The 26,960-nt window shown below is 39.5% G+C and overlaps 1 protein-coding gene across 2 annotated transcripts in view; it reads right to left on the bottom strand.

Moving 5' to 3' along the window:
* LCLAT1 (lysocardiolipin acyltransferase 1) overlaps positions 1-26,960 on the bottom strand; it is an 81,950-nt gene that overhangs the window by 29,727 nt on the left and 25,263 nt on the right. Inside the window, exons 2-5 of one of the 2 annotated variants that reach the window (XM_083496144.1) lie at positions 24,556-24,724; positions 19,366-19,564; positions 12,099-12,245; positions 7,221-7,337 (exon numbers count right to left, since the gene is read on the bottom strand). In XM_083496144.1, coding sequence (XP_083352270.1) covers positions 7,221-7,337; positions 12,099-12,245; positions 19,366-19,564; positions 24,556-24,720 — 628 coding nt within the window. In that variant the 5' untranslated portion in view covers positions 24,721-24,724. The remainder of the gene's footprint in view (positions 1-7,220; positions 7,338-12,098; positions 12,246-19,365; positions 19,565-24,555; positions 24,725-26,960) is intronic. The other variant, XM_083496145.1, reaches the window with a different exon arrangement.

The following is a 26,960-nucleotide window of genomic DNA, read 5'->3' as shown; positions in this document are numbered from 1 at the left end:
CCTGCCTGCACGTATCTTAGCAAGAGTGGTAAAAATAAGTCTGGAAAAAGAATGATGCTTCTAATAATATGACAGTTTTGTAAGGGGCAAAGTAATGAATTTCTGTTTGTGTTTTTCAGTAAATATATTGTTTAAAGAGGAGTCCTGACTCCACTATAACTTTTTCCCAAGCATCTCTGCCCTGTGTGTTTTGACATTTCAACTTCAGTACCCATGGCAACATCCAACAGCCAAAATAAATATGCCCATGCTTTCAAGAGCTTTTCAGTAAAATCCAGCAATTGACTATCAAGACCAAAAAATGTGAGTCACCTCAAAACAACAGGCCAAAATGTGTACCACTCTGGGAATAAAAAACAGAGCTGAAGAAAATGAGCCCTCATATGGAGGAGACACAAGGCAACTACTGAAAGCTGAGGTAAAAAGGTAAAGGTACCCCTGACCATTAGGTCTAGTCACGGACAACTCTGGGGTTGCTCATTATAATCAGTTTCAGTATAAATAAAAAAAACCAAAGACCCTAGAGATACAGGATATGTGCAGAAAATATAGAGAATGCTCATGTAGGGAAGAAATGATTTAAATTTGACATTTCAGAATTATGCCAATTAACAAGGGGCAAACTCTCTATAGAGGACCACATACTGAGCATCTATATCAGCAAAACCATATCAAATTAACATGATTGTCCTCTAGGGGCCAGTGTTGTTTTATTGAAATAAAGGCCACACCACTCTGAATAAAACAACAATGGCTTTAAATCTGGGACATGTACCATTTTTCATCAAGCTACTCTACACTTAAGAAGAGACAATTCAACTTTAGACATCTTCAGAAAGCAGAGTTCACAGCTCCTAATTCACAGGTTCAGATTGCAGGCACAAGGTATCATCTGTGAATAGTTCCTTTGGATCTGCCGTATGTGTAAATCACTCTGCTAGTAACCCATGCAAGGAAATCTTTCAAGACTGACTACAGAGCTCACAGGCAGGCAGGGAAGAAATTCAAAATTTCACACACTGAATTTCCACAGTAATCTGGGCATAGTGAACTTTTACAGCTGCAGCCACCTCCAAGAGAATGTAACACATCAACCAACCATCTTTCCGTTATCTCACTACTATCTTATTGCACCCAGACAGAAAGTTGTATAAAACTCCCCCTCCCCGTATATTAACCCAAAAAACCCTCTCATCCTGCCACTAATGATAAGGGAGATGACCCCTAACTTCTTCATAATATTTGAAGACTAGTGGATGGTTTGTTTAAGGGCTGCTCAGTGGTAGAGCATTCGCAAGCAGAAGGCCTCACATCGAACTACAGGCATCTCTAGGTAGGGCTGGCAGACAGCCTTGTCTGAAACCCTGGAAGCTGCTGTGAGTTTGTGTTGACAGCACTGTAAAAAGCCGCTTCATATGTTTGTATGCGTAACCATGAATGCTACCTTGACTTTATCTGTAGCTGCATCCTCTTTTCCCCATTGCTCCGATTTTCTGAATACTGCAAAAATTCCATACTGTAGCAAAGCACATACTCACACAAAAATGCAACCCCCTTTCTCTGGTTTTTTCATATGGAAGTTTTTAACAGATGTTCTCAAACCGTTGGCAAAACAAGTACATTCTTTCCTGCTATATATAAACCCTGTCCTGCAACTACAGAAAATAAAATTCTTCTGCAAGTTACTAGGACCACTGAGTTATGAGAACAAGTCCGTACTCATTTCTGAGTACCTGGGCAAAATTCTTTAAATTACATTCATTCTACAGAAAATGCAGAATGGTTTATTTTACTGTCACACGCTACATATGTGACATTCAGATTGACCTGTGATGGCTAAAATGCCTTCAACAGGGCATATAATACTAAGTAAATACCAAGTAATTCAGTTTCTTTAAATAACATAATGGAATATAAGGCATTACTTCACTGCAGTGGTGTGCCAAACCACCAATTCCAGTGCACTGGTAATAGCACAGTCTGCAGAGCCAATTCGTTCCATGATTATATGGAAAGCAGAATGCTATTAAGAGCTCTGGTTCGGCATACACTGAGCCTATTTGAATCAGCTGTAAAAGTAACAGTATTTCAACAATCCACCCCTAAACAAATCGAATTCTAGGACCTTCATTGCTTTATGGTTCCTCTTTACACAAATCTGTTCCTTGTGCTATGGAACAGTAGAAGAAGAGAGAAGGACAGGATAAAAGGACTTCTAGCCATGTCACAAAGCATACTTCATGTCCTTTTTCTCCCTCATATGAGGCAAAGCAGTACCACGCAAGGTGTATTGGCAAAGTTACTGCCAATGTCTCCTTAGCTCTAACCCCTTTAATTAGCTGTTGCAGCCCGTGCATAATTTTGGATTTATCTTCCACATTCTTAATATGACACCCCAACAGTTTTACTAAAGAACAACCTAAAAAAAACTTTAGAATACATTTTACCAAAAAAAGTCTTGGGCCATTACCGAGGAATCAAAAGTTAAATTTAGCCCGTTTTTAACTACTTTCATCAACAACACTCTGTAGAATAATAATAATAATAATAATAATAATAATAATAATAATAATAGTAATAATAATAATAGTAGTATTAGTAATAATAATTTATACCCCACCCATCTGGCTGGGTTTCCCCAGCCACTCTGGGCAGCTTCCAATTGAATATTAAAAACATAATATAGCATTAAATATTTTAAAAAACTTCCCTGAACAGGGCTGCCTTCAGATGCCTTTTAAAAGTAAGATAGTTGCTTATTGCCTTGACATCTGTTGGGAGGGTGTTCCATAGGGCAGGTGCCACTACCGAAGGCCCTCTGCCTGGTTCTGTCATTTAACTATCCCCAAACTATCCCCAAACCAATGACTCTGACCAGGTGCTGGTTTTAACATTTAAAGCCCTATATGGCCTAGGACCCTCGTACTTACGGGACCGCCTCTTCTGGTATGCCCCGCGGAGGACTTTACAGTCCGCAAATAATAGTATCTTGGAGGTCCCAGGCCTCAAGGAGGTTAAACTGGCCTCAGCCAGGGCCAAGGCCTTTTCAGCTTTGGCCCCAGCCTGGTGGAATGCTCTATCGCAGGAGACCAGGGCCCTGCAGGACTTGACATCCTTCCGCAGGGCCTGCAAGACAGAGCTGTTCCGCCTGGCATTCGGTCCAGGCCCAGTTTTGACACACACCCCCCATGGGACCCTGTTAGTTACCTCTTTGGCCCTTTTATCAGCTCATGTGGGACCAACATGGATAGCTGGCCCTGATGAATACTTGAGGTTCCCAGCCCCTATGGTTGTAATTCGTGGGCAGTCATTTAATTTTATCCTGATTCTAATTTTTGAGCTGTATTTTAATTCATTGTTTGATTGTGTTTTAATGTATTTGATATTTGATGTTAGCCGCCCTGAGCCTGATCTTGGCCAGGGAGGGCAGAATATATAATAAAAATTTACTTACTTACTTAACTATCCCCAAACTAGAGTGAAGCAGTGGAACCCCTGAACAAGTGATGACTGGACTAATAAACAAACTCAACCCTGAGATAACAGAGTTGTGGAGTAGGCCAGGTGACGAAGGACTGGGTATACACTCATTTTAAAGGAACAGGTTTGCAATTCAGAGGTGCTAACTGGACTCAATGCTGCACTTTCTTTTTCAGACCGTGCCCTACTGGCCAGGAAACATCTTTCCCCTTTCTACACTTGGAATGCCAACTGAGTGAGGCTGCACATAGATTTTCGAAGCAGGCAAGCCAAAGGACTTGAAAAGAACTTATTCTTGGGTAGTTGTGTTACAGACTGAATTGTTTCTGTGCTCAGTTGAAAGTGATGTTGCTAAACTTTTAAAGCTCTCAAGTGTGTATTGAGATCGTCAAGAGGAGGCCCAGATTATCATCCCCTCCTTTCAAGTGTCATGGTTGCAGCTAAGTAAATCCTAGGCCTCTTTTTTAGTAAAAATCTGCACCTCAAACTCCCTGCTCAAGGAGATGTACATAGCCAGTTATATCCACCACCTTTTGGACCGAATAAGAGGCCTATTGTACTTAGGGTTTTTTGTTATTTCAGATGCTTTTTTAAAAAGAGTTTTGTATTTAAAATGTTTGATGTGCTTAACTGGTTTTGTTAGCTGCTTTGAGAAACCTGTTATTAGATTAAGAAGCAGGAAACCAATAGGAATGTTATTATCTATAAATAGATAGTGCCTCTGAATAGTGGCTGCTGGAGATCAGAGGTGGGAAAGCACCCATTGTGCTCTTGTTTTAGACATCTGCTTGGCCACTGTGAAAACAGAATCCTTATGGTCTGATCCAGCAGCCACTTCCAGAGTTCTATTAATAAGATATTTAAGTTTCCCACTCAAGATAGGAAAACAGGCTCAGTTTACATACAGAATTACAAACGTTTGCTCTCTGAGAACAAACAACCATCTCAGGTGTGCTTCAGCATTCTTAGGTAATTCAGTCACCTAAATAAACCACTGTAGTTGCCCAGACCATCACAGGAGATGTCGTATCACCAAATTATGGAAAGGTGCCATTTCTCTCATATCATCCTAGCGAAACAAATCTGAGTATATTTGAGAATGGCTAAGAGTTGAGTACATATATATATTAGCTCTGGAAAGCAATTCCTCTACTTCTTGCTGTAAGCAGTGGATAAAAGCAATTCACGCGGGGCAAGTGAGAATCTACTAGATGTAGCTCTAGCATTCTGCACACAGATGGCAACTGCCTCAGGTGAAAACTAATTTAACCCAGGACAAAAGCTGCAGAAGTGTAAAGGGTCCACAAGCTCTGAACTATGAGATTGCTAGTAAAAACAAAAGAAAAGAAAAGAAAAGAAAAGTGTTGGAACCCAAACAGGAAAGATGTCTGGGAGCAGACGTGGAGGAGCAGCTGTGGCTTCAAGAGCAGTCCCCCTCGAGAATGTACTTGTTGTGAATTCCACTAATACCTGCAAGAAATCAAAACTTCAGCAGCAAAAGTTTAGCTGTGATTGATTATAGAGGTCATGCATTTATAAATAGAGACAGCTATGCTAAGGGAAAATATATAGGAGTGTGATTTTGAGACTGATGTAAACCACAGCAAATAAAGACCTAGTAAGGTTCAGTCATTTTACCGTTGCCAATGCTTAATACAAAAAGGAGAGAGCAACACCCTTCTGAAGGTTATTACTTCAGATTCTTCCTTAGTATTTTTACGGTTCATATAACAGTGGCATTTATAATATAACAGGTAATTCATTCATACGACAGCCTGCAATACAGATTAATCAAGGTTCTTGACAAATGAAATTAATTTTTGCAAAGTTAAAAAAGCAATTAAACTTCTCATGACATTTCCCCCCTTCGCCACTGACCTATTTTTGGAGCTAAATAATGTACTTATGCCTGAAGGGAATGCATTTCAGCCTGAGGAATGGAAAACTGCCATGAGCCAAAAATTTATTCACAGAAAAGTATGAGGCATTTAAGGTTGTCATCCATGCACAAGGGAAAAACAGTCTGCGAAGATGTAGGCATGATATTGAAGACTTCACCATAACAACCTGGAAATTAACTTTCCCCGTGTTCTTAATCCTGTCAGCTTTCAGACAGGTGTGAGTGATAGCAGATACCTTCAAGGGCAGCAAATGAATTTGTTGCAAAAAATAAAGAAAAAACACACAAAACAAACCACACACAAGGAAGTGGAAGAATTTGTTATTGTAGCATCAATGTTATTTTTTCATTTTTGTTGCAAATAACAAAGCTGCTAATGGGTTTTAATTTCAAAATGCACTAGTTTTTGCTGTTGTTGTCTGTACGCAATTAGTACCTCTAGTGAAAAGGCAATTCAAGAGGTCTACCATAAGGCACAGATGTCTTTTGACAACAAAACTACAAAAGCTGCTGAAGTTTATTTGCTATAGTGCAGCAGAGAGAAATCTGTGGTCGTAGCCAAGCAGTCAGAAGATTCCTTTACTATGCATACATTTAACATCTCAACAAAAATAATCTTCCGGGACTTAAAATTAAAAAAAGCAAAAAGACCCACTGGCTGAACAAAATGACCTGAATACATGGTCTGCCAAGTAGTTGTCTGACTAGGCCCCATTCTCAGGCCGTGTCTGCATTTTAGATCAAATCCTATTTTGTGCTCGCTTGCTCCCTTCAGTATTATAATAGCATCCTATTTATTATCCCTGTCAGGTTTTGCTCACAGATTTATTGCCAGAAAAATTAACCTTTCCATGTGTTATGTAGGCTGGAATCACTTCAAAAAAAGTAGCGCCATGAATGACAAATGCATCATTTCATCATGAAGATGCTAGGACTGAATTTCACACCAGATATAATGAAAGAGTAGGACAAGGGACACAACAACACCGATACACTCCTCCCTTTGCATCAGAGAACATACAAAGATCAGCTTTTCAGTGCCTGACTGTCAAAATTTCTCTCCTTTTTCTGAAAAACCACAAGAGTGGGCACCTGTCACTAACTGAAACTCTTGCAATGTTCAGTGCCACAAAACACCCTAATTGTAGTAGTAGTTATGATTATTATGATTATTATATTTATTAATACCCCACATTTTCCCCTGACAATGGAAACACAATGTCATGCTAACCCGGAGTCTGACATACTGTTAAAGCAGACAATACATTGATCCACTGAGCTTTAACAGTTGATACAAAACAAGTTAGATGACTGCTGACAAGCTCATGTATTTGCAAATATAACTCTGAAACCCCACATGGAAAAGCAACTGCTTCAGTGCTATTTTGAGTAGAAAAACTGCCCCTAGGGAGAGCATCAAGCTCCCCCTTCACCCTTCAAAATCACAGTGCTCTAAGGTTGTTTTGCATTAATAGTAATTCTTGAGGTTGGAACCTGATTACAAACATTTTCATACAATATATAGTTTGCCCCAAGACCAACATCATCTAAGTGCTTCCCAATACCAGCATACAAAATTCATTGTATAGAATGGAAGCAATTTAATTTGCTATAATATCTATGCCTTCATTCATCAAATTATTTAATTTTTAAAGACACTAGAAATGTTGCCACTACTCAGAATATGTAACAAATTTTCTTCTTCTTTAGAATGTAGAATCCATTTTTAAAAATCTCTTTTTTTGCTTCTCAAAGCAATTGGTTCTCAGCTACATTCCTCACCAGATTTTATTTATTTTGAGATGACAAGAAAAGAAAAGCATATCCAAAGATCCATTACCATCTCTTAGTCGTTCCACTATAAAAGTGAAGCCTGTAGTTCTTGGATGCAAGACATACTCGTATTTCTGAAGTCCATTCTTTTCAGCAAATTCATTACTGCGGGCTTTGGTGTTGTCTATAAAGAGCATGAAAAACATTGATTAAAATCAGTGTTGTGACTAAGCTTTAGAACATTTTAGCATCATAGAGCACATCAGTGGAGCAAGGGATCAAGGAGATTATATGAGATTAATAACACCAGGAAATAATTCTTGTTTTGCTTTCTTACATAAACATCTCTCCCCCCCCCCCCCATGTTCAGTTCTTATTACGCAGAGAGTCAGGGAAAGTTGGTTGATGCAAAGCTTTGGGTCAAAGCTAGCCCTAAGCTAGCTCCTCCATGAGCTGTAGGACTCAGCCTCAAACAACAGAACTCAGAGCAAATCCGAAGGCTTTTGCAGAATGATGCCCTAGGAACTAGAGGCAAACATTCTGTCAATTTGACATTATTCCAGCTCTCCCATGGAGGGAGGGGCAAACAGGTAGAAAAACAGGAAGGTGTGGATAAAGAGTCAGACAAAACACACACAAAAAAGTGTAACCTTAGCCAGCAGCTTCCATTCCCAAGAGACACTGGTTGCTCCAGAAGGCTTCATCAATAGTCAATCAGGCTGCAACTGGTCACCAATCAGGTGGGGCTAAGGCATTAGAACTAACAAGATCGGGGGGGGGGGAATCCTTCTCAGGCACTAAGATTTGAGAGTATGCCAGTTGAAGCTGTTAGCAGATGGGCAATATTAGGGGCATTTAGCATTTAGCAACCAAAGGCAACAGCATTAGGAGGAAGAGCAGGTGCCACACACTGTACCTTTGATCTGTGGTACACATAGGAAGTCTTCACTTTCTTGCCACATGAAGCTCCACCAGGTTCTTCCTAGGTCTAACCATTTTTGGGGAGAAATCTCCTACATCCCTAACCAAATTTGATACCCTTTTGGACACACCACACTACCTTACTTTTTCCAGCGTGTACAGAGGTCATATGATGCAGGGTTTCCTTTGCACTCGATCCAGAAGCTGCAGTTAGTGCAGAATGCTGCAGCATGGCTGCTCGCAGGAGTGAGGCCTTGTCAGTAAATGACACCTGAGCCCAGAGATTGCCGATTTGCTACCGGGCCACGTTCAATAAGTAACTACAAGTTACAGCCATTAACAACCCAGTGCCATTTTACCTGCAAGATCACCATACCCCATATATGCCCATTTGACCACTTCGATTCGCAGAACTGGCGCTGTTACAGTTACCACATAATACCTGTTCTGCATTTGTAAGAAATAAATATTTTGGTGTTGGCAGTGCCTACAATCAGGAACTCCCTGCCTATTTACTTCAGGCAAGCGCCATCTCTGTACGTTTTTCAGTCCCTGCTAAAAACACTTTTCTTACCCAAGCTTACTCAGACATGTAATATGCAGATATATATTTGAACCTTTTTAGTTTATTGTTGATTTTATGTTTTGAATGATTTACAGAGTTTTATGTTTTTTTCACTGATAATTTTATTGTTTTGCTCTCTTTGTAAACACCGTTGAGATTTTTTTTTTAACAATCAAGCATTGTATACATTTTATGAAATAGTAATAAAATAAATAATGAATATTTTTATTAGTCCCTAAAAATACTTGGTTCTGCTAAGGTAATGGTATAAAAGAAAAACAAAATGTACAAAATAATTAAAATCTGGGAGGAGAGTACTGAAATGCTTTTGTATCTTTAATATTTCAAATGTACTGAGTTTAAACTTCACAGAAATATGTAGTGGTGATGGAAAATCATGACATTCCGGGGGCAAGGGGATAGTGTGAAACTTCATAATCAAAACAACCTGAACAGAATATGATATTCTTTGTCATTAGAAAGTATTCTGTTTGTGCTGTCTTCCTTACAGGAACACGTTTCAGTTTACTTCCCGTGTAAACTTAGCTGCTATATGCAAGAGCAAACATTTGCATTTGGTTTATTATTTAGTCTATTTATGATGGAGCGCACAGAAGAAAAAAAGCTACTTGTTACCTGCTGTCACACAGCGCTACTTTGCCTGGCAACACAATCTAAGAATAATCGAACTTTGTGACTCTCAGACACATAACAGAAAAAATGTCTTTAAGTACCTAGCAACCTGACCAACTTCTGGAACTGTTTCACAGCTTGATTAATTCTGGGACATCAGGACCCCCCACTTGGTATATAAACAACTATTTCAGTGCTAGAATAGGAGGAATAGAGAGAAATACTTGCAGCAAAAAAATTATTCCTGTATTGCCACCCCAAGCTCAGTATGTAGATGACTGCACTTCTCATCTTTCTTTTCAGGTCTTACTCTCTTCTATTATCTTTCCTCTTGTTGCTTTTATTTAATTTATCACCAAGTAATGCCATTTCTTCTGGCAAAAGTGTGTCTTCTCTATCCAATTTCTCATCTTGAACTACTGTTAAATTCCTCCCTTTCCCTTGTCAATCCAGAACTCTGCTGACAAATAATTTCTTTCTAGTTGTGCAGACCATGCCAATCTTGATGCTACTCATTTTCATTCACACCAACGCAAACTCTGTGACCCGATTTTTAAAATGCACCAGGTATATCCCCAAGGCTTTGCTCTTCTAATTTTGCCCTCAGTTCCTTGGAACACACTTTGCTCTCTCAAGCATCTCTGCCGCTTCTTTCCTGCTGCCATTCTTTTATTATCCTCTCCCATCCTTCCAGCTTGTGCTCCCTTCCCTACTGTCAAACTTACTGTAAGTTCTTTGGGGCAGCATGTTATTAATTTTGCTTATATTTCTTTGCCATGTTCCCTGACAATAGGGCACTACTGAATCCTCAAAGGCATGAACGTGAGTATACTGGGATATCTCTGGATGAATGTGAGTATACTGGGACATCTCTGTGGTAGATTGACAAGAATTTCTGATTCCCTGTTGTTTAACAATAGTAAAAAGTAACTTTTCCTAAATAAGGCTGCTAAAATTGAAGAAAGCTAACTGTTCTGCTGCTGAAAGCAAATTTCTAAGTTCAGAATGTGCTCGTAGACACCACATTCTTTAATTTCATACTATATTATATATTATATTATTATTACAGTTAGCTCTGGTTGGTAGATCTAGGAGTTCTAGTGAAAAACAAAGCTGTAAGTCTATTCACCCCATAAGAAAATATTGTTTATTATTTATTACATTTCTAAACCGCCTTTGATCCAAGGATCATAGGGCAGTTTACAATATAAAAACACAAAAATGCAAAACATAATAACATATAAAACAATACCCCCCATCTCTCTCAGACACACACACACACACACACACACACACACACGGAGAGGGAGACAGAGAGCTTAAAAGTCCAAGCAGAATTTCTGAAAATCGGCAACCCATGTCAGCTCATTTTTTTTGGCAGAAAAATATAAGAAGAAAAAGCTCAACAACACTTGTCCAGATTTTCACTTTTTGAAATATGGCAACCCTAGTTTAATTAGTTAAAGGGCTGAGAGTATAGGAAAGTTTTTGCCTGGCGCCTAAATATATGTGTAGAAGGCACCAACCAAGCCGCCCTGGGGAGAGCATTCCACAATTTTGAATTTAATGTAGTAATGTTCAGATTGTACGAATGTGACTCGGAAGCATTCAGCACTTCAAATACATTTATAAAACACATTCCAAAAGTGCACTTTTGAGCCACAGACCATCACCAGGAAGCAGTGACTATACCCAAAGCAATGGCATTTATTCCTCTCTGAAGGCCACTCCACATGGAAAAAGTCACTTTTATTTGATTTACACAAAAGAAAGTCCAGACAGTATGATACAGCATCAAAATTATCAGTGAACCTACACACTTGTGCATTCGTGCTAAACCATAAAAGGTAAAGGGTAAAGGGACCCCTGACCATTAGGTCCAGTCGTGGCTGACTCTGGGGTTGCGGCGCTCATCTCGCTTTATTGGCCGAGGGAGCCGGCATGCAGCTTCCAGGTCATGTGGCCAGCATGACTAAGCCGCTTCTGGCGAACCAGAGTAGCGCACGGAAATGCCGTTTATTTTCCCGCCGGAGTGGTATCTATTTATCTACTTGCACTTTGACGTGCTTTCGAACTGCTAGGTTGGCAGGAGCAGGGACCGAGCAACGGGAGCTCATCCCGTTGCGGGGACTCGAACCGCCGACCTTCTGATTGGCAAGCCCTAGGCTCTGTGGATTAACCCACAGCGCCACCCACATCCCGTGTTAAACCATAGCTTGGCCTTAATGTGACACGCAAACCAGGCCAATGTCTCATTATAGACACATTGGAAGCACTGGGCTGAATGTATAGCAGGGATAAGCATGGGTGGGATTCCCTGCTCTCCACTGGGAGATTGTTGTTTCAAGGCAACTAACACATAAGATTATTAAAAACAGTTAATCCACTTAAGGAACCTTTGGATGTCACTTCAAAACCCAGTCGAGTTTGGGGGCTGCTATACCCACCCAACATCCAGGTCGTTCAAACCTTAGAAATTTCTCAAATTTCTGCTACTCCCATCAATGTGGGCTGGGTGGCTGTACTATCAAATAGCAGTAAGGACGATCCACAGTTGATCTGTGCCCTATGCCACATCAAAAAAAGGTTGTGGCCGTTTTGAACCCACTTCAGAATATGTGCAGTATTTGCTCTCAAGCTCCTGCCCTATGGGTACTAGTATCACATGTAGTAGTCTCATAAAGCATAACTTTTCAAGATAAAACACCACTGAACACATGGCAGGTCAAACTTGCATTTTAAATTGTAAACTTTTAAATGGAATAATTGTGACACAATTTTTTCTACCCTGAGAAGATTGGTGGGGAGAGAATTGAATTAAAGTACCTGTCAGATCTGTTCCTTCGGGAAAGATGAGAAGCTGCAGTGGTTCGTTAATGTCACAGAAGTAATCCAGCATATTTTCAAAATGATTTTTGTCTTCTTCCCATCTTCTATTAATAAAAATGAAGGCAGCAACCTGCATGGCCCAGCCTAGAACAATTTTGAAGAGTCTTTTAAATACTGTGCTGGAAATTTCTTGCTTGAGCATATCCATAACTTAACTTCTCAAATTATCAAACATAAATTTTGTAACACTGTGTTAAAAAGGATTATAGAAAGCTTAGGATTTGGAGAACGATTCAAGGGTTTAATAAATCAATTATATTTGAGGGACAAGGCATATGCCGTCGTGAACGATGGTATAACAGAATAAATAACACTAGTCCGAGGTACAAGACAAGGATGCCCCCTTTCCCCAATTTTATTTGTATTGGCCATTGAAACTCTGGTCAATGTAATTATAGAAGATGGAAATATAAAAGGAGTAAGCAATAATGGAAAAGAGAAAATAAGCTTATTTGCAGATGACACCTTGCTAGCAATCAAAAATCCGTTGGAAAATATGCAGGCAATAGAGGCACATTAGAAAAAAAAAGTGGAGAAAAAACAAGGTTGTGAATTAATTGGTCCAAATCAGAGATGATGATATTTAACTACAATGAAGATGTAAACCAAAAACTTTTGAAGGAAAAAAAATAGATATAAAATTAAGACATGTAATAAAGTACTTGGGAATAAATATAACAAGAAATTTAGAAGATTTAGAACAAGAAAATCTTAACAAATTAAAAGAGGCAAAGGGTGTTTAAGGAGATAACATAAATCACTGGGTTAAAGCTGGCCAAATGTCCAGAGGTAGCACTGTTCTCAATTTATGATGGGGTGGAAGGTTCACAGGCTATGAAAGACTTGCTCACAAATTTACTGACAGCTGCACGAGGTGTTATATCTTGGAAGTGGAAGGGGTGAGGTGAATATAAAATGGAAGAATGGTATAAAGAGGTGTGAGATATAGCTATTAATAATAAATTACCATTTATTATTGGTAAGACAGGGAATATGCAGGAGAAATGATTTTGATGAAATACGGAAGGTATTTGTAGAATTTGTATTGTTAAAATGGAAAGAGGTCAAATCATTGCAAGAGGTGTTGAAATTTGGGAGGTTGGATAGTTACAATGGAATGGTCTTGGGGTGGGGGCGCACATTTTTATTTGTATTTATTTATTATTATTACTTTGTTTAAATAAAAATAATAAAAAGGATATTAAAAAACAAACAAACAAACAGATAATTTTATGTGAAAACATAACCAATTTCTTAGGGAAGACCACTTTGCATGTAATACAGTTATTATAGAAAAAAGTGTATGGGCTAGCACTAAAATATGTCAGATGTGTTAGTGACCCCTCTGAAAGGTGTGGGGAAAAGTAGGTGTTATGTTATTCTTAATGATATTAAATCAGGGGTGCAAAATAACACTAAGAGACTGAGTCATGTCTAACATTAAAAACATGAGCTAGAACATAACATACTTGGGACCTATTAAGAATACACAGGCGAAATTTTCTTATAATTAAGATATATTTTTTTAGCAGAAGTACATTTTTACAGCTTTTTAGCTCAATATCATTACTGAAACTCAAGCATCTTGCCTTCTCATTTCAATTTGCAAATTCAACTGCCTATCATTGTAAAGTGATAAGTCCTTGAAATGCACACCACTTGATCTTTCCTTTCTTTTTGCAGAATCTGACCTGTGCTGCATAAATTAATGCATTTCACATGTGAACTCAGTGACCTGGCAAACAATTACCAGATTCAATATGGGGCAGAGTTGCTGCACTATTAATAGTTGTAGTTGGAGCAAAAGAAAGAAATATTTTTTTTTCTCTAGAAAAAAAAATATTCAGGCTTGTTTCCCATAGATGATTTTTGAGAGGAAGCAGAAATTTGGCCGTTTCTAAAGCTTGCACAAAGTGCAAGACACATTTACTTCTTTTCTCCTTTATATGTGAAAGTAAATGTGAAAACCTTCAATATTGTGGGGAATATATGAGACGAAAAACATGAAAATTTAGCTATGAATTAAAGAAAATGTCACACAAGCTACAGCTTTGATCTTATTTTTAAAAAATTGCAAAAGCATCCCTCTGCAATTCTACTTTATGTCCATGGACACTAGCATCTTTCATCACCAGCCATCTCTGGAAAAGCGAGTGCTTCCTTGTTTGATCCTTTCTCTACAGCCAGGATCCAACAAAATGACTTGAATGAATGGAGGAAGACTTGCATGCAGGTAAGGTTCAGTTTAATCATCAGTAAGGACTGCTGCAGCAAAACAAAACCTCAGCTGAATATCCATCTATTATTTCTTTGAACTCTGGTATGCAGTATTCACCCCTAATCCAGATGCTCGTCTCATTGCTTGACATGCAACCTCAAGTCTGCCTACTTATTCTCAGTCTATAAGGCTGTTGGCATCCATCTGTCTCAGGAGACAATGGAATGTATCTCCAAGGGTGAAGTCATTACTGGCACCAAAGTGATCTCCCCAGGGTACTAGCCTGGGCTGTGTGCATGGAGGTCCTGTTGCTGCCCAGACAACAAGACCCAACCTCTCTAGTTAATCAGGTAGTACATTGGCTCCTTGCCCTCTACATTAAGATGCTTGAGTTGGAAGGTATGGACATTTCAAGTGAATCGGAACATATTATTTCCTCTACCCCACCCCTATTTTGTATAAACAAAACTTTTATAGGATGTTTAGTAGATGATTTGCTTACTTGAGTCATCTGGCACATTTGCTTAGCAGGCAAAAACATGCAAATTAGTTGTTTTAGTGATTTTAACACACTGGCCTGAATTGAGTTTACCTATGGGAGACTAGATGAACGCTTTTTTAACCAAACCTTTGGCCTTTGTGTTTTGGTCCCTTCAAATTATTATTCTAAGCCATCGCTTTTCACAAAATGTTCCCTTACAACACAGACCTTTATGAGACCAGACTTATTTAAAGCATAAAAAGCAGAATTACAAGTTATTACAATAGTCATTTTATTCCCCTTTCCCAGCACGAATTTAGAGCAGAGTTAATGTTCCAACTTCCAAAATAATAATAATAATAAATCTGGTATGCATCTTTCTGATGTAAACAATTCTACAAGAGTGATAACACTACAGAGAACACTTTCCAACAAACACTCCCAAAGCTACCTCATAATATAAATAACTCTAAAGTAATTAAGTCTGACAGCCCTTGATGAAATTGCTGGAAGATATCACATGTCACTGTTGCTCAGACTCTCACTTAAAGAGTCCATTGCCTCCAGTCCACAAAGCAAACCACAAGCTATTTATACAGCACTTAGATAATGGAAGGCCTATGCTTAACAGAAACCTTTGACCCTACTCAAATACTGTCTTTCACAAAGAAAGAGGTGGCCTCCTTGTGGAGGAGCTGTGGACTTGACCATTTCCACCATTTTATTACTGCATTATGCATAACTTGGAAAAACAGACCAAGGTCTAACCATACAATTTTCTGATGCAGCTAATGCCATGCCATGGTTATTTCCAGATGTGTGGCATTGTGTGGAACACCCAAAATGCAATTCAAAAATAACCTGCAAAAGTCACTATATGAGAATTTTATTATCTTAAAAAAATTGCAAGGGAAGCAGCCATCAGGGAATAGCTAACACTGAAAGACTTCTGGAAAAGTTATCCCACCATAGACTTCCACCTTGAACAACTCCTGGATTCTCCTGAATCTCTCCTTTGATACGATCAGCCATGGTACCCTCTCTGTGGTTGGGAGATGGAGGCATAATATTATAATGATTCCGCTGCAACCTGCAGGGCTGCTTCCAGCGTGTAGCATTGGGTGACTTCTGTTCAGCCCTTTGGCAATTGTGCTGTGGGGTTTGGCAAAGTTCCATGTGGTCCCTGGTGCTATCTAGCATCTATATGAAGTTGAGTGGAGTTATCACAGGATTTGGGGCTCAATGTCATCAATGACAACCAGCACTGTTTCTCCATACCATCTGAACTAGGTGAAACTGCTTTGGTGGTATTCCAAAGGTGTCTGGAGGCAGCAGTGGGATGCATGAGGGCCAATAAACTGAGGTTGAATTTTGACAAGATGGTGGTGCTGTTGGTAAGTGATTCCCAGAGTTGCATTCATCCATAAGCAGCAGGTTCAGAGTCTGGGGATACTCCTAAATCCAGTGCTATCACCACTTGAGGCTCAGGTGGATTTGGTGGTGAAAAGGACCCATCAGCTGTGGCCATTCCTGCACTGGCCACAGTGGGACATGCTCTGGTAACCTCATGTTTCACTTGCACAGAAAGGAGCTGTGACCCACAAACTCTAATATAACTTCCCACTTCGCTGTGGAAAGAACACCAGGAGAGGAAGAGAGAGAGAGAGGCAGGCAAACATCTTAGAACTTGCTCGATGTTCCCATTCCTCATACAGAGTCATTTAGCATCAATTGCCAACTGAGAAGGATACTGATAAAATGTTACATTTTAATGTTATTGTGATTTTGTTAATGTATTTTTTGGAAGGATTTATATCCCCAAAGATAGGATTTAATAACTGATTGACTGACTGACTGACTGACTGACTGACTGAACGAATGAACAGCCAGTAAATAGCAAGGGTTGTATTCAATGTTCCATGTGCAGAGTTCCAGAGGTGAAATGGGACCTCTGTTTCCTCTCTTTCCCTGTGCACCCCCAAAATCTTCTCTGAAGAAATCCCCAAACCTTCAGAGCTGATTATAAGAATGTGAGAATGGGGGCTGGAAAGGATAGGAGATAAAAAGGAAGCTCCACAGGCATGCATGGAAACCCACTGCAGCAGCATTGAATACAACTCCAGGATTTTGGCAAAACAAATTGAAGTTATCATCATCAAGCCGTCCTTGCTGATATTTGCTTATTACTGGCAGAAGCTCTAATGGGTAATTTAAGTTTTAAGAATGGTAAGTAATTAAAAGAAAAAAGGCAAATGCTCTCCAAGGTACTCTTTGTTCATTCTTACAGTTATACCAGTGGTAAGTGAACTGTACCATACCATACATTCCACAAGTTAATTGGTGAAAGAGTAAAGATGACCTAGCAATAAATGGGTATGATTAAACTGATGAAAATTTTGTTTGAGAAGTGAAAGCTTGTTAGAGCCTATAAGTTCAACAGAACAAAACTGAAGATTGGTATGCACAATGCAACCGGTACCTTAATAGTTTCTGATGATATCAGCTGAGAAATCAAAGTAATAGCAGAATAGTGAGTGAAAGCAATAAATACAATCAGAACTTTTCTGAAAGGGCAAACTCTAAATAGTGGAGGGTGGCCAGTTAACTTAATTTTTACAAGTGTACACATAAAACAAAGTATATTTTTGTGAACCAGTGAAGTGAACAGCTTTTGCTAAATGAACATCCTGCTTGTGGGATTTCCATAATAGGCACCTAGCTGGCCACTATGAGGAACAGAAGGCTGGACTAGATAGGTCTTTGGAGCTGACCCAGGAGGGCTACACTTGTGTGCTTAGAAAGTTTCAACACAGGCTACAGGCGTAGCCCCTGACAAAATTGGTATGTGTACCACACTATCTATTATCACCACACAAGGATATACTCTATATAAGATAAAGAGAATACAAACAATGCCTTGAGACTTCTCAAGTTGATTGAGGCTGACAGTGCCACGGCTACATTTGAAGAGCTGCTGTTTATTTTCTACCCCTTTTAAATGCAAAAGGAAAGCGCAGAACTACTTCAGAGGCCAGTTTCGACGTGATGAACTTGGCCTAATAAACCTGAGTTTATTATGGCACACATCAGCTTCAGAGATCCTATTGTGGTTTGTTTAAAAGGGAGAGGAGCGCTCCAGGCCCAACGTGCATTGTTGGCTTTAAAGGTGATGGTTCGTTACAACTGAATGGGCTCTTTGTTATTTCCTTTCTGTCACTTACATTCCATCAAAATAACACAGCTGTGAACAGCAGAATCTTCAGTACTGAGTAGGTAAGAATAAGTGTTCTTAGTAAGTTTTAAACCAAGAATAAAAAAGTATAGTGTTATCAATGACTACTACTCATGATAGCTATATGCTGCCTCCAGGTAGAGAGGGAGCATGCCCCAGAATAACGGTTGCGGGAGAGGGCTACTGCCCATTGGTCTTGCTTACAAGTTTCTCAAAAGGCATCATGGGAAACGGGATGCTAAAAAATAAGCAGCCTTTGGTCTGATCCAACAGAGCGCTTCTTATGCCTCCTCTTTTCCAGGCTAAACATACCTAGCTCCTTCAACTGTTCAAATACAGCTTGGTTTCCAGACCCTTGATCATCTTGGTTGCCCTCCTCTGCAAATGTTCCAGCTTGTCAATATCCTTCTTAAATTGTGGCACCCAGAACTAGACACTACTCCAGGTGGGTCTCAACAAGACAGAATACAGCAGTACCATTACTTCCCTTGATAAGGACACTATACTTCTGTTGATGCAGCCTAGAAAAACATTAGCCTTTTTTGCTGCAGCATCACACTGTCGATTCATGTTAAGCTACTGGTAATCCATGTGTCCCTCATCGTATATTTGTGCAGCTGTTCTTCCTGCCAAAATATAGAACCTTATATTTGTCCCTACTGAAATTTATTTTGTTAGTCTGGGCCCTGTCTACTGTATGCTGAAGGTCATCAAGCCGACCAACAAATCCACCTAACAGTTACCTCATCCAGACTACATTTTACCAGCTTCTCTGCAAAAATAGCATGGGAGACTTTGTCAATAGCCTTACTGAAATCAAGATAGACTATGTCCACAGCATTCCCTGATCCACAAAACTTGTATGTCTATCAGAAAAAGAAATGGGATTTGTCTTCTAAGAGTTTGACTACTGTGCAATAAAACAAGACAGCACAAACAAATATGCATCTGATTTGAAGAGAGTAATATTTTAAGACACATTCTGAAAACAAATTATTTTAGACTATGTGAATTGGAAAGCAGTTTACATGCTTAACAGATAGAAGGTTTCAGATATCATTTTGGATTTTTTCTCTTTCTGCATGGCTCCACAGATCCCTTAAGACAGCTAACAATAATGCCAAAAAATAATAAATAGAACAATGAAACCCATCATTATAAAAACAGCAGAGCTAAAATCAAATATTCTGAACCACCATATAAGGTAGCAAATATTACAACAACATATAAAGCTAAACAAAAAAAGAATTTTTTTATCATGTTGGTGACCTACCAAATCCTGGAATGCCTTTGAGGCTAGATTTGAGACATATTTTTTCAAGTCTGAGGTAGCTATATCTCAGCAGGCAGTTCCATAGGAACATCCAGTCCATTCGAGTTCGGTGGTTCATGATAATGACACTTCTTTCTCCGGGGATGAATCCATCACCTGTTATAACCACTTTTGCTCCAAATACAATCTCCAGTAAGGCCTAAGAGAAATAATTTGATTTTATATTAACTTTGAAAACATGCAAATATCTGAGAACAAATAATTTACAATGATATAAATCAAGACATTATCTTGCAACAAAGGTTTATAGTAGCCAGTGCATGTTTCTAAGATGTACCTAGTTTTTAAAAAGTATTTAGCACAATGGTTTGGGGAAAGAATTTGAGGAGTAGCATACTGTTCAACTGCACAGTACCAATGGGACTATTACAGAGCACCCACTGCAGGAAAAAAATGCGGACCTTGCATACTCAAAGGACGCAGTGTCAAATAACCACATGATTCAGAAGAACCATTATAGTTATCGTGAAAGCAGCAGAAAATCGACACATTAATTCAAGGCAGTCATATTTATCTCCCCAAACAATGAACACCTTCACCCTTCCATGCATGAAGCAAGATTTGCCTGCGCTGTGGGATATCCTGCCTGACAGCATCTACCCTTTGGATGACTCCTTCTGGGAAGCCTCATCCCACACCAATCTCTTTATGCCTTTCTCTGACACTGCTCTTTCTGTCCATAGACTGGTCAGGCTGTGGTTTGCTGCATGGCAGAATCATTTAACTCAGGGGTTGGAAACCTTTTCGGCTCCATGGGCTGATAATGATACGCTTCACAAGACAACCCACCTGTCAATCTCCTGACTTCCCTATTATGTCAGCTGCAGGGTGCTTTGTAGTCCCAAAGTCAGGACTTCAAAGCACCTTGCAAGGCCAGTGCCCCCTTCATGTCAGCAGGAGTTTCCATACAGGCCCCCTTTCTGAATCAGGAAGGTGCTGCATGGAGTCCAGCCAAACCAAGCAGGATTTATCAGCTGACAAGCATGGAGGTCAAATCCTGCTGCTTCAGTTGTGCTGCTCCCCTGTTCCTTGGTTGGAACAGGAATGTAGCCCACACAGGATTTAACCATAGCTTCCCATCCATCAGATGATGTCATGAGTGACATTAGCAGATGGGTGGAAACGGCTTTGGGAAAATGGCTTTGTGGGTCAACTTGAGGACGGGCCAATATTGGCTTGTAAGTCAGAAGTTCCTTACCCCTGACATAATTAATCGGTATTGTTATAATTTTTATGAGTTATGTCTTTTTTCATATAAAAAGTTGCACATCAGCTTGAATTGTTATTAGAAAAGACATTTTAAAATTACTACGCAAGTGAATAGTATTTACACTATTTGAACAGTTAAGGTTATCCAGCTTCAAATTATAGAGGAAATAACTTTCTTCCTGTCTAACTGATCACAGAGTTGCTTTGAGAATAAAGTAACTATGGACATGTAATCCTGAGCCTTTCAGAGAAAGGTTGGGATACAAAGATGATGGTTAAAAACAACCAATTGCAATGGCAGAAAAGGTGACGAAGGCACTCAGACCCACAATAGAATCAAAACACCAATTTTCTTCCCTGAACTACCCAAGGGGAAAAGTGAAGCCTTCTAACCCAAAATAAACCTTGACGTTTGGAATATAAAACAGCATTAGAATTAGAAAAGATGAAGGAACAAGGAAATAAGACAGACAATGTCTCATCTAATCAACAGAGATGTCACTTACCTCTGTGAAGGGCTTTTAGTTCCCTGTGTGAAATGAACTATATAAAGAGCATAAAGCATTAATGGATGACTCAGCTAACTGCAGTACTGGCATGTTATTATTGATCAAGGTTAAAAATGAACCATTATAAAAGCATAGCAAACTCTGCACCGCTATTCGGACTGACCATCTATCGAGGTGGGAGAGAGATCGTTTTGCTCATTAACATGTTGCTTACAACTATTAACACACAGTGGTAGCTGGTGCCTCCAACTAGTGTGTGTGCTGCAAGTGTTTCCCAGCCCAGGTTCATCCATCAAAACCATTCCTACTTTCTCAACCTCAGTTTTGCCCATGGAAGTCTTCCCTATCAGTAATAATAGATAACCGGAGCCCCCACGCTCAGAAGCAGTATATCTCCAAAGAGGAAAAGAGTGGGTACTGTGGCCCTCATGCCCCACCTGTAAGCTTTCTAAAGGCATCGTGGGGTCATCGTGGTGCAACAGATGGACTAGGACTGAGGAGACACAGATTCAAATCTCCAGTCTACCACTCTTTCTCAATCCAACCTACCCCAAAGGGTTGTTATCCTAATAAAATGAAGAGGGTGAAGAGCCACATACACACCCCTGAGCTTCTTGCAGTACATAAATGTAGTAAGTTAAATAATTAAATACAGGTAAGATTGCTGGACTCTATGGCTTAAATCTTAAAATAAGGCACCTTAAGGAATTCCACAGAAGGAAAGTTTTCCATCCCACGTGAAGCCACTTTTGTCCTCCAATGGTTGGATCACATGGGGTACAGGAAGTGGATCAGATGCATAGGGTACAGGAGGTATTTTTTGGGTGTCATCAGTCTGTATGTAATACCTGTGTGGTGCTGTGATTAGAATGCTGCACTAGGGACTGAGCCATTCAGTCATGAAGCTCACTGGGTGGCCTTGGGCCATTCACTGCCTCTCAGCCTCATTAACCTCACAGGGTTCTTATGAGGATAAAATGGGGAAGGTCAGGGCTGTTTGAGACTGGAACAGACTTCCATGAGAGGTGGTGGACTCTCCTTCCTTACGGGTTTTTATTTAGAGATTGAATAGTCATCTGTCATGTGTGATCTAGTTGAGATTCCTGTATTGCAGTGGGTTGGAGTAGATGACCCTCAGGGTCCCTTCCAACTGTACAAATCAGTGATTCTGTACCTAAAATTCTATGCATTTACATCACCTTGAGCCCCTTGGGGAAAGGTGGGATATAAATGAGATCATCATCTTATGAAAAAAATGGGAACTAGAGAATTAGTCACTTCAGGGCTTATGCATGACAAAGCAGACAAAGAAACATATACCATGGGACATATTTGTAAGTTCCACTACTTCTACTATCAGTCAATAAGTTGTTCCTTATTAAAAACAGGTTTTTAATATGCTATCAGCCTTGAACAAAAGAATGAAAAAAGAAGTAAAATGAAATTTACTTCTTATTTAGCCAGAATTTTTATTTCAGAGCTCTGCTCAGAGAAAACAAAGTAATATGTAAGTGACTATATGGTACAGATTATTTACGGATTCTAAATATTTGTAAACCTCTAAATGCATAGCCTCTGTGCAATATTATTAGATATTTGAAATCCATTTTAAGAAGACAGGAATCATAGAATTGTAGAGGAGGGAAGCACACCTGGTAGAGTCTCAAAAAATGCTGGCATTACGATAATTCAGGAAATGAATCAAATACATGATCAGAAGAAAACCGTTTGTTCCTACATTGATTTATTTCCAAAGACTCACCAAGTTCCCACTGAGTTCAATGGAGCTGGCTTCAAATTAATCTTCTTTGGGCTGCAGTCTCAGGGCACAATTATAACTCCCCACTGCTGTTGTTTTTTAAACAGTGAACAGCAGTGTTCATGTGTTTCTGTGAGACTGCAGTTCATAAACATAGTGCTGGAGATGAGATGGTTGAACTACAGCACTTCAGACCTAAATATACATTTTCTTCCATTCTGATTTCAGCATTACACTAAAATCCAAGTGGGACCTGCAACAAAATGTTGCAGTGTGAAGTGTTCCTGTTCAGGGTTCCAGCTGGCCAACCAGGATCTTACAGGACACTCTGTTCCATTCCCTCTGGTTTTCCCTTCCTTCAATAGTCAGCCAGCGTTTTGCTGCAATGGTGGTCAAGCTTCATTCACATTCATTCGCCCGGTGCTTCTTTTCCATAGTTCTTAAAGTCTACATGAGATGTATGCACATGTACTCCTGATTAACATAGATACACAGCATAGGATATTGCTTTGATGGCTACTCTGCCTTGTCACCTTACCCCTCAAGTAAGCTTACAAATAAAAATCATGTCAACCAACAACAACAAAGTTGTTGTTAAGCCACACAGTTAAAACAGCAGAAAAACAAGAAACTCATCAATACAGTGGAACCTCCAGATACGAATTTAATTCATTCCGGGGGTCCGTGTGCATCCCGAAAAAAAGGTAACCAGAGGCGCCGTTTCTGAACATGCGGCAAAACCCGGAAGGATACACTTCCGGGTTTGCCGCATTTGTAACCTGAAAGTTACATAACCAGAGCAGTACGTAACTGGACGGTCCACTGTACAGTGAAACAAACACATAGGTAACATTTAAGAGGTCTGGTAAAAATTTTGTTTTTAAAAATGTATTACTGGTCTGCTAACCACCTAAAGCTTACAAATTATTTTTAAAAGACTCTTCACTGTCATTACACTGATATATTAGGGTTAATAGGTGGTGACCTTGTCAGGCTGAGGACACTATATGCTGGAAAGAAGTGACCTGAGAGTTATAGCTGTTAAGCATAGCAGTTCATCTCAAACCATTCCAACCAGGAAATCCTATCTTTTCTCTCTCTCTCTCTCAAATAAGTTACTATATTTTACATGGAAAAGAAGGAAAAAAACATGACCACCTGTTGATGAACAATTAAAGGCGGATCATTCAAAGAATGAAGAAACAAAGATACCTTACAATAAAGCAGACTGCTGAATATTATAATTGAATTTTCCATTCCAGAACAGAACAAGGAGTACTGTTAACTTATCTGATAGCTGTTCTTCCTTGGCCCTTCTATAGTTTGTCATTTTGGCCATCTGCCAAAGTCTTTCCAGTCCAGACACCTCCCATCTTTGTCTCAAGTTTAGACACAGTTGTCCATCACCTTCTGTCATTAGCTCTGAAGTTTATCCTGACAGGACATAGAAGATTATGCCTGCAATCCTAGGTACACTTAGGATAATAAGGTCTACTGAACAGGGCAAGGTTGTGTTGCATGGCTGCAATTCTATACCTGAAACTAAGTCCAAATATTGAATATAAAAAGTCATTGTTTGGCATTTTAAGACTGGGTGGTTTGAGCAGTTGGGACCTTTCATAAGATGTAAGATATAAGATATAAGCAACTTACCACTGGAAGTGTAAGCCAAGTAGCCACAACGCGATCAGTGATCCAGCGATACCAAGATGGGGAGAAAAACATCAATGGCAGCAAGGGGCCAAGCATGAAAATGCTTCCGAAAAAACTTCCCAAGAATAGTGTAAGTACAAAATAAATCCCTTTCCATGACACCATGGCTCTGAAAAAGAGAAAGAAAGGTGTTTATGGAAACAGCTTTAGTGTTGATGTCTTCCTGAATTGGCTCCTCTCCAAGCTTTTCAACTGACGGTACTCAATTTCTGTCATACATTTTGGATTTGAAACTACAGAGAGGGGAAGAAAACCAGTTTGTTGGCAAGTCAGCCTCAGGCCAGAGATGGTCAGTTTCTTAAAGCCACTCTGTACCTCCAGCGTAACCCACAATACAGCTGCCTAGATAACTTGCACCCTATAATCTGCCAGGAGCCGTGCATTCAGTATTGTCAGCCTAATTCTCTCTCCCAGTTGAAATCAAAACAGGCCGCCTGCCTCCCTGAACTACAGGCACTTTGTGAACAAAAGGAAGCTTTTTTGGTAAAAATTGTAACTTGTTTTATCTGCCGCATCTCCTTTGTAACCAAAATAATTAAATAAAACCATTACTTCAAAAAGTAAAGGAACATGAAACGCTGAGGTGGGGGTGAGAATATGCGATTCTCAATGAGGCCATACCAGAGGCAAGGGGTTAAAGCCTGCTCCCTCCAGGTACCGGTCCAGCTCTGGCCCCCAAGTCAGCTTTTGAATAAATCATGTATGGCACTAGCATAACATTTAGTTTGGCCTTCAGCCTAATGGGAATTCAAATGAGGGTGTCCAAGGGAGCATATCTCCCTGTCTGTCTTTACTCTAAAATTTTCTCACCTTCTGCTGCAGAATATGTTACTGCAGAACTGACCCCTCTGTAAGAAAAAATGCTACATCAATTCCCAAATCACCGTTGCAACAGACGCTGGGATGAATACATCACATCACCAATCTCTATTAAGATATAATCAGAATAAAATTATAAATATAATTAAGATAATATAAATTATGAAAAGACTATCAGAGTGGCTCTACTGTCGGTTAGAACCATAATGTAGATCTGTTATTAAATGTGCTAGATACAATAAGAAATGTTGCTGGCCAAATGTGGACCAAAGAGTATCTTATTATTGTCTAGGAAACTTTCCATCATAGCAGCCACCTTGTTATCATTAAACAAATATGGAAACACTAATTTTCTAAATTAGAATCTGCAAATAGCCAGTTTTCTATTATTTAGGATTAAATTGGTTGTTTAGAAGATGAGGAGCTTAGCACAGGCTTTTCTTGTTCACTACTCTGAAGAGCTCTCTAAAAGGCAGCTTTAAAATTACATGCAAGAAATCACACAAGACAGACAGGAAACTAGTGCTTTCAGTTTGGTGGAAGTGGGGAGGAAAAGCAGTGGAAAAGCAACCCATTACGCAAAGCCATTGGAGCCCATTTATTTTCAAGTTCCAGTAAAGCATGAACATGCAGAACCTGGCTCTCTCCAGCAAATCAAGATGTGAGTACAATGGAGTGGTGACTGAATTATCTAACAAATACATTGTGTCAAACAAGCACAGATTTTCTAAAATTGTGGCTTTTAGTTTTGGTAAATAACAGAACAAGAAAAAAAAGTCTCTTGTTGTTTACAAAACACAAACACACGTACTGCTTATAAAGGAGAGGGCTGTCTTTCAAGCTTTTCATTCAGAATGCCAGAGAGTATTTTTAGTAAGCAATACAGGAAATATTATCCAATCCACCTAATTTGCATTTGGGAGGACTAGCATGAAGTTCCACCTCTGCCACTGACTCACTGTCTTGGTTCACACATAATGCTGAACCATGGTTTAGCTTTTTGTGCACAATGCTAACTATGGTTTACTAAAACAGATCAGGGTCCATAATCATGTTTTGAACTTTGCTTATTTCGATAAATCATAGCTAACTCTAACTACAGTTTGTCCAGATTCAGGCATAACAAGAACACATGGCTAGTTGAAAACGGAAGACGGAAGCAGAAATTTCTGATATCCTCTTCTCAGCTGCACTGGAGGTAGAAATGCACAAGCTTATTGTCCATGCACATAGTGCAGGAGGTGTATGCAGCTGCTGGGCTTGTTTGCATGTAACACTAAATCATGGTTCAGCATTATGGAGGCAAGTCTCAACAAAGCATCAGGCTCACGTTACTTTCCTTGTCCTCCTCTGCCAAGTTTACCTTAAATGTCAAAGCATGATGGCTTAACATCATGTGCAAACACAATCAGCAGTTAAAACATGCCAGCTAACCCATGGTTTGAGCTCTGCTTGTTTTAGAAACTAACCACTGTTTGCTTTAAGCCAGAATTACTGGTTCACAAGTAATACAAAGCCAAGATTCT

Source organism: Podarcis liolepis (genome assembly GCF_965112155.1).
Source record: "Podarcis liolepis genome assembly, chromosome: 3".
In the NCBI taxonomy this organism is placed as follows: domain Eukaryota; kingdom Metazoa; phylum Chordata; class Lepidosauria; order Squamata; family Lacertidae; genus Podarcis; species Podarcis liolepis.
Note: the sequence above shows the minus strand (reverse complement) of the source record. Positions and strands in the feature narration are given on the sequence as shown.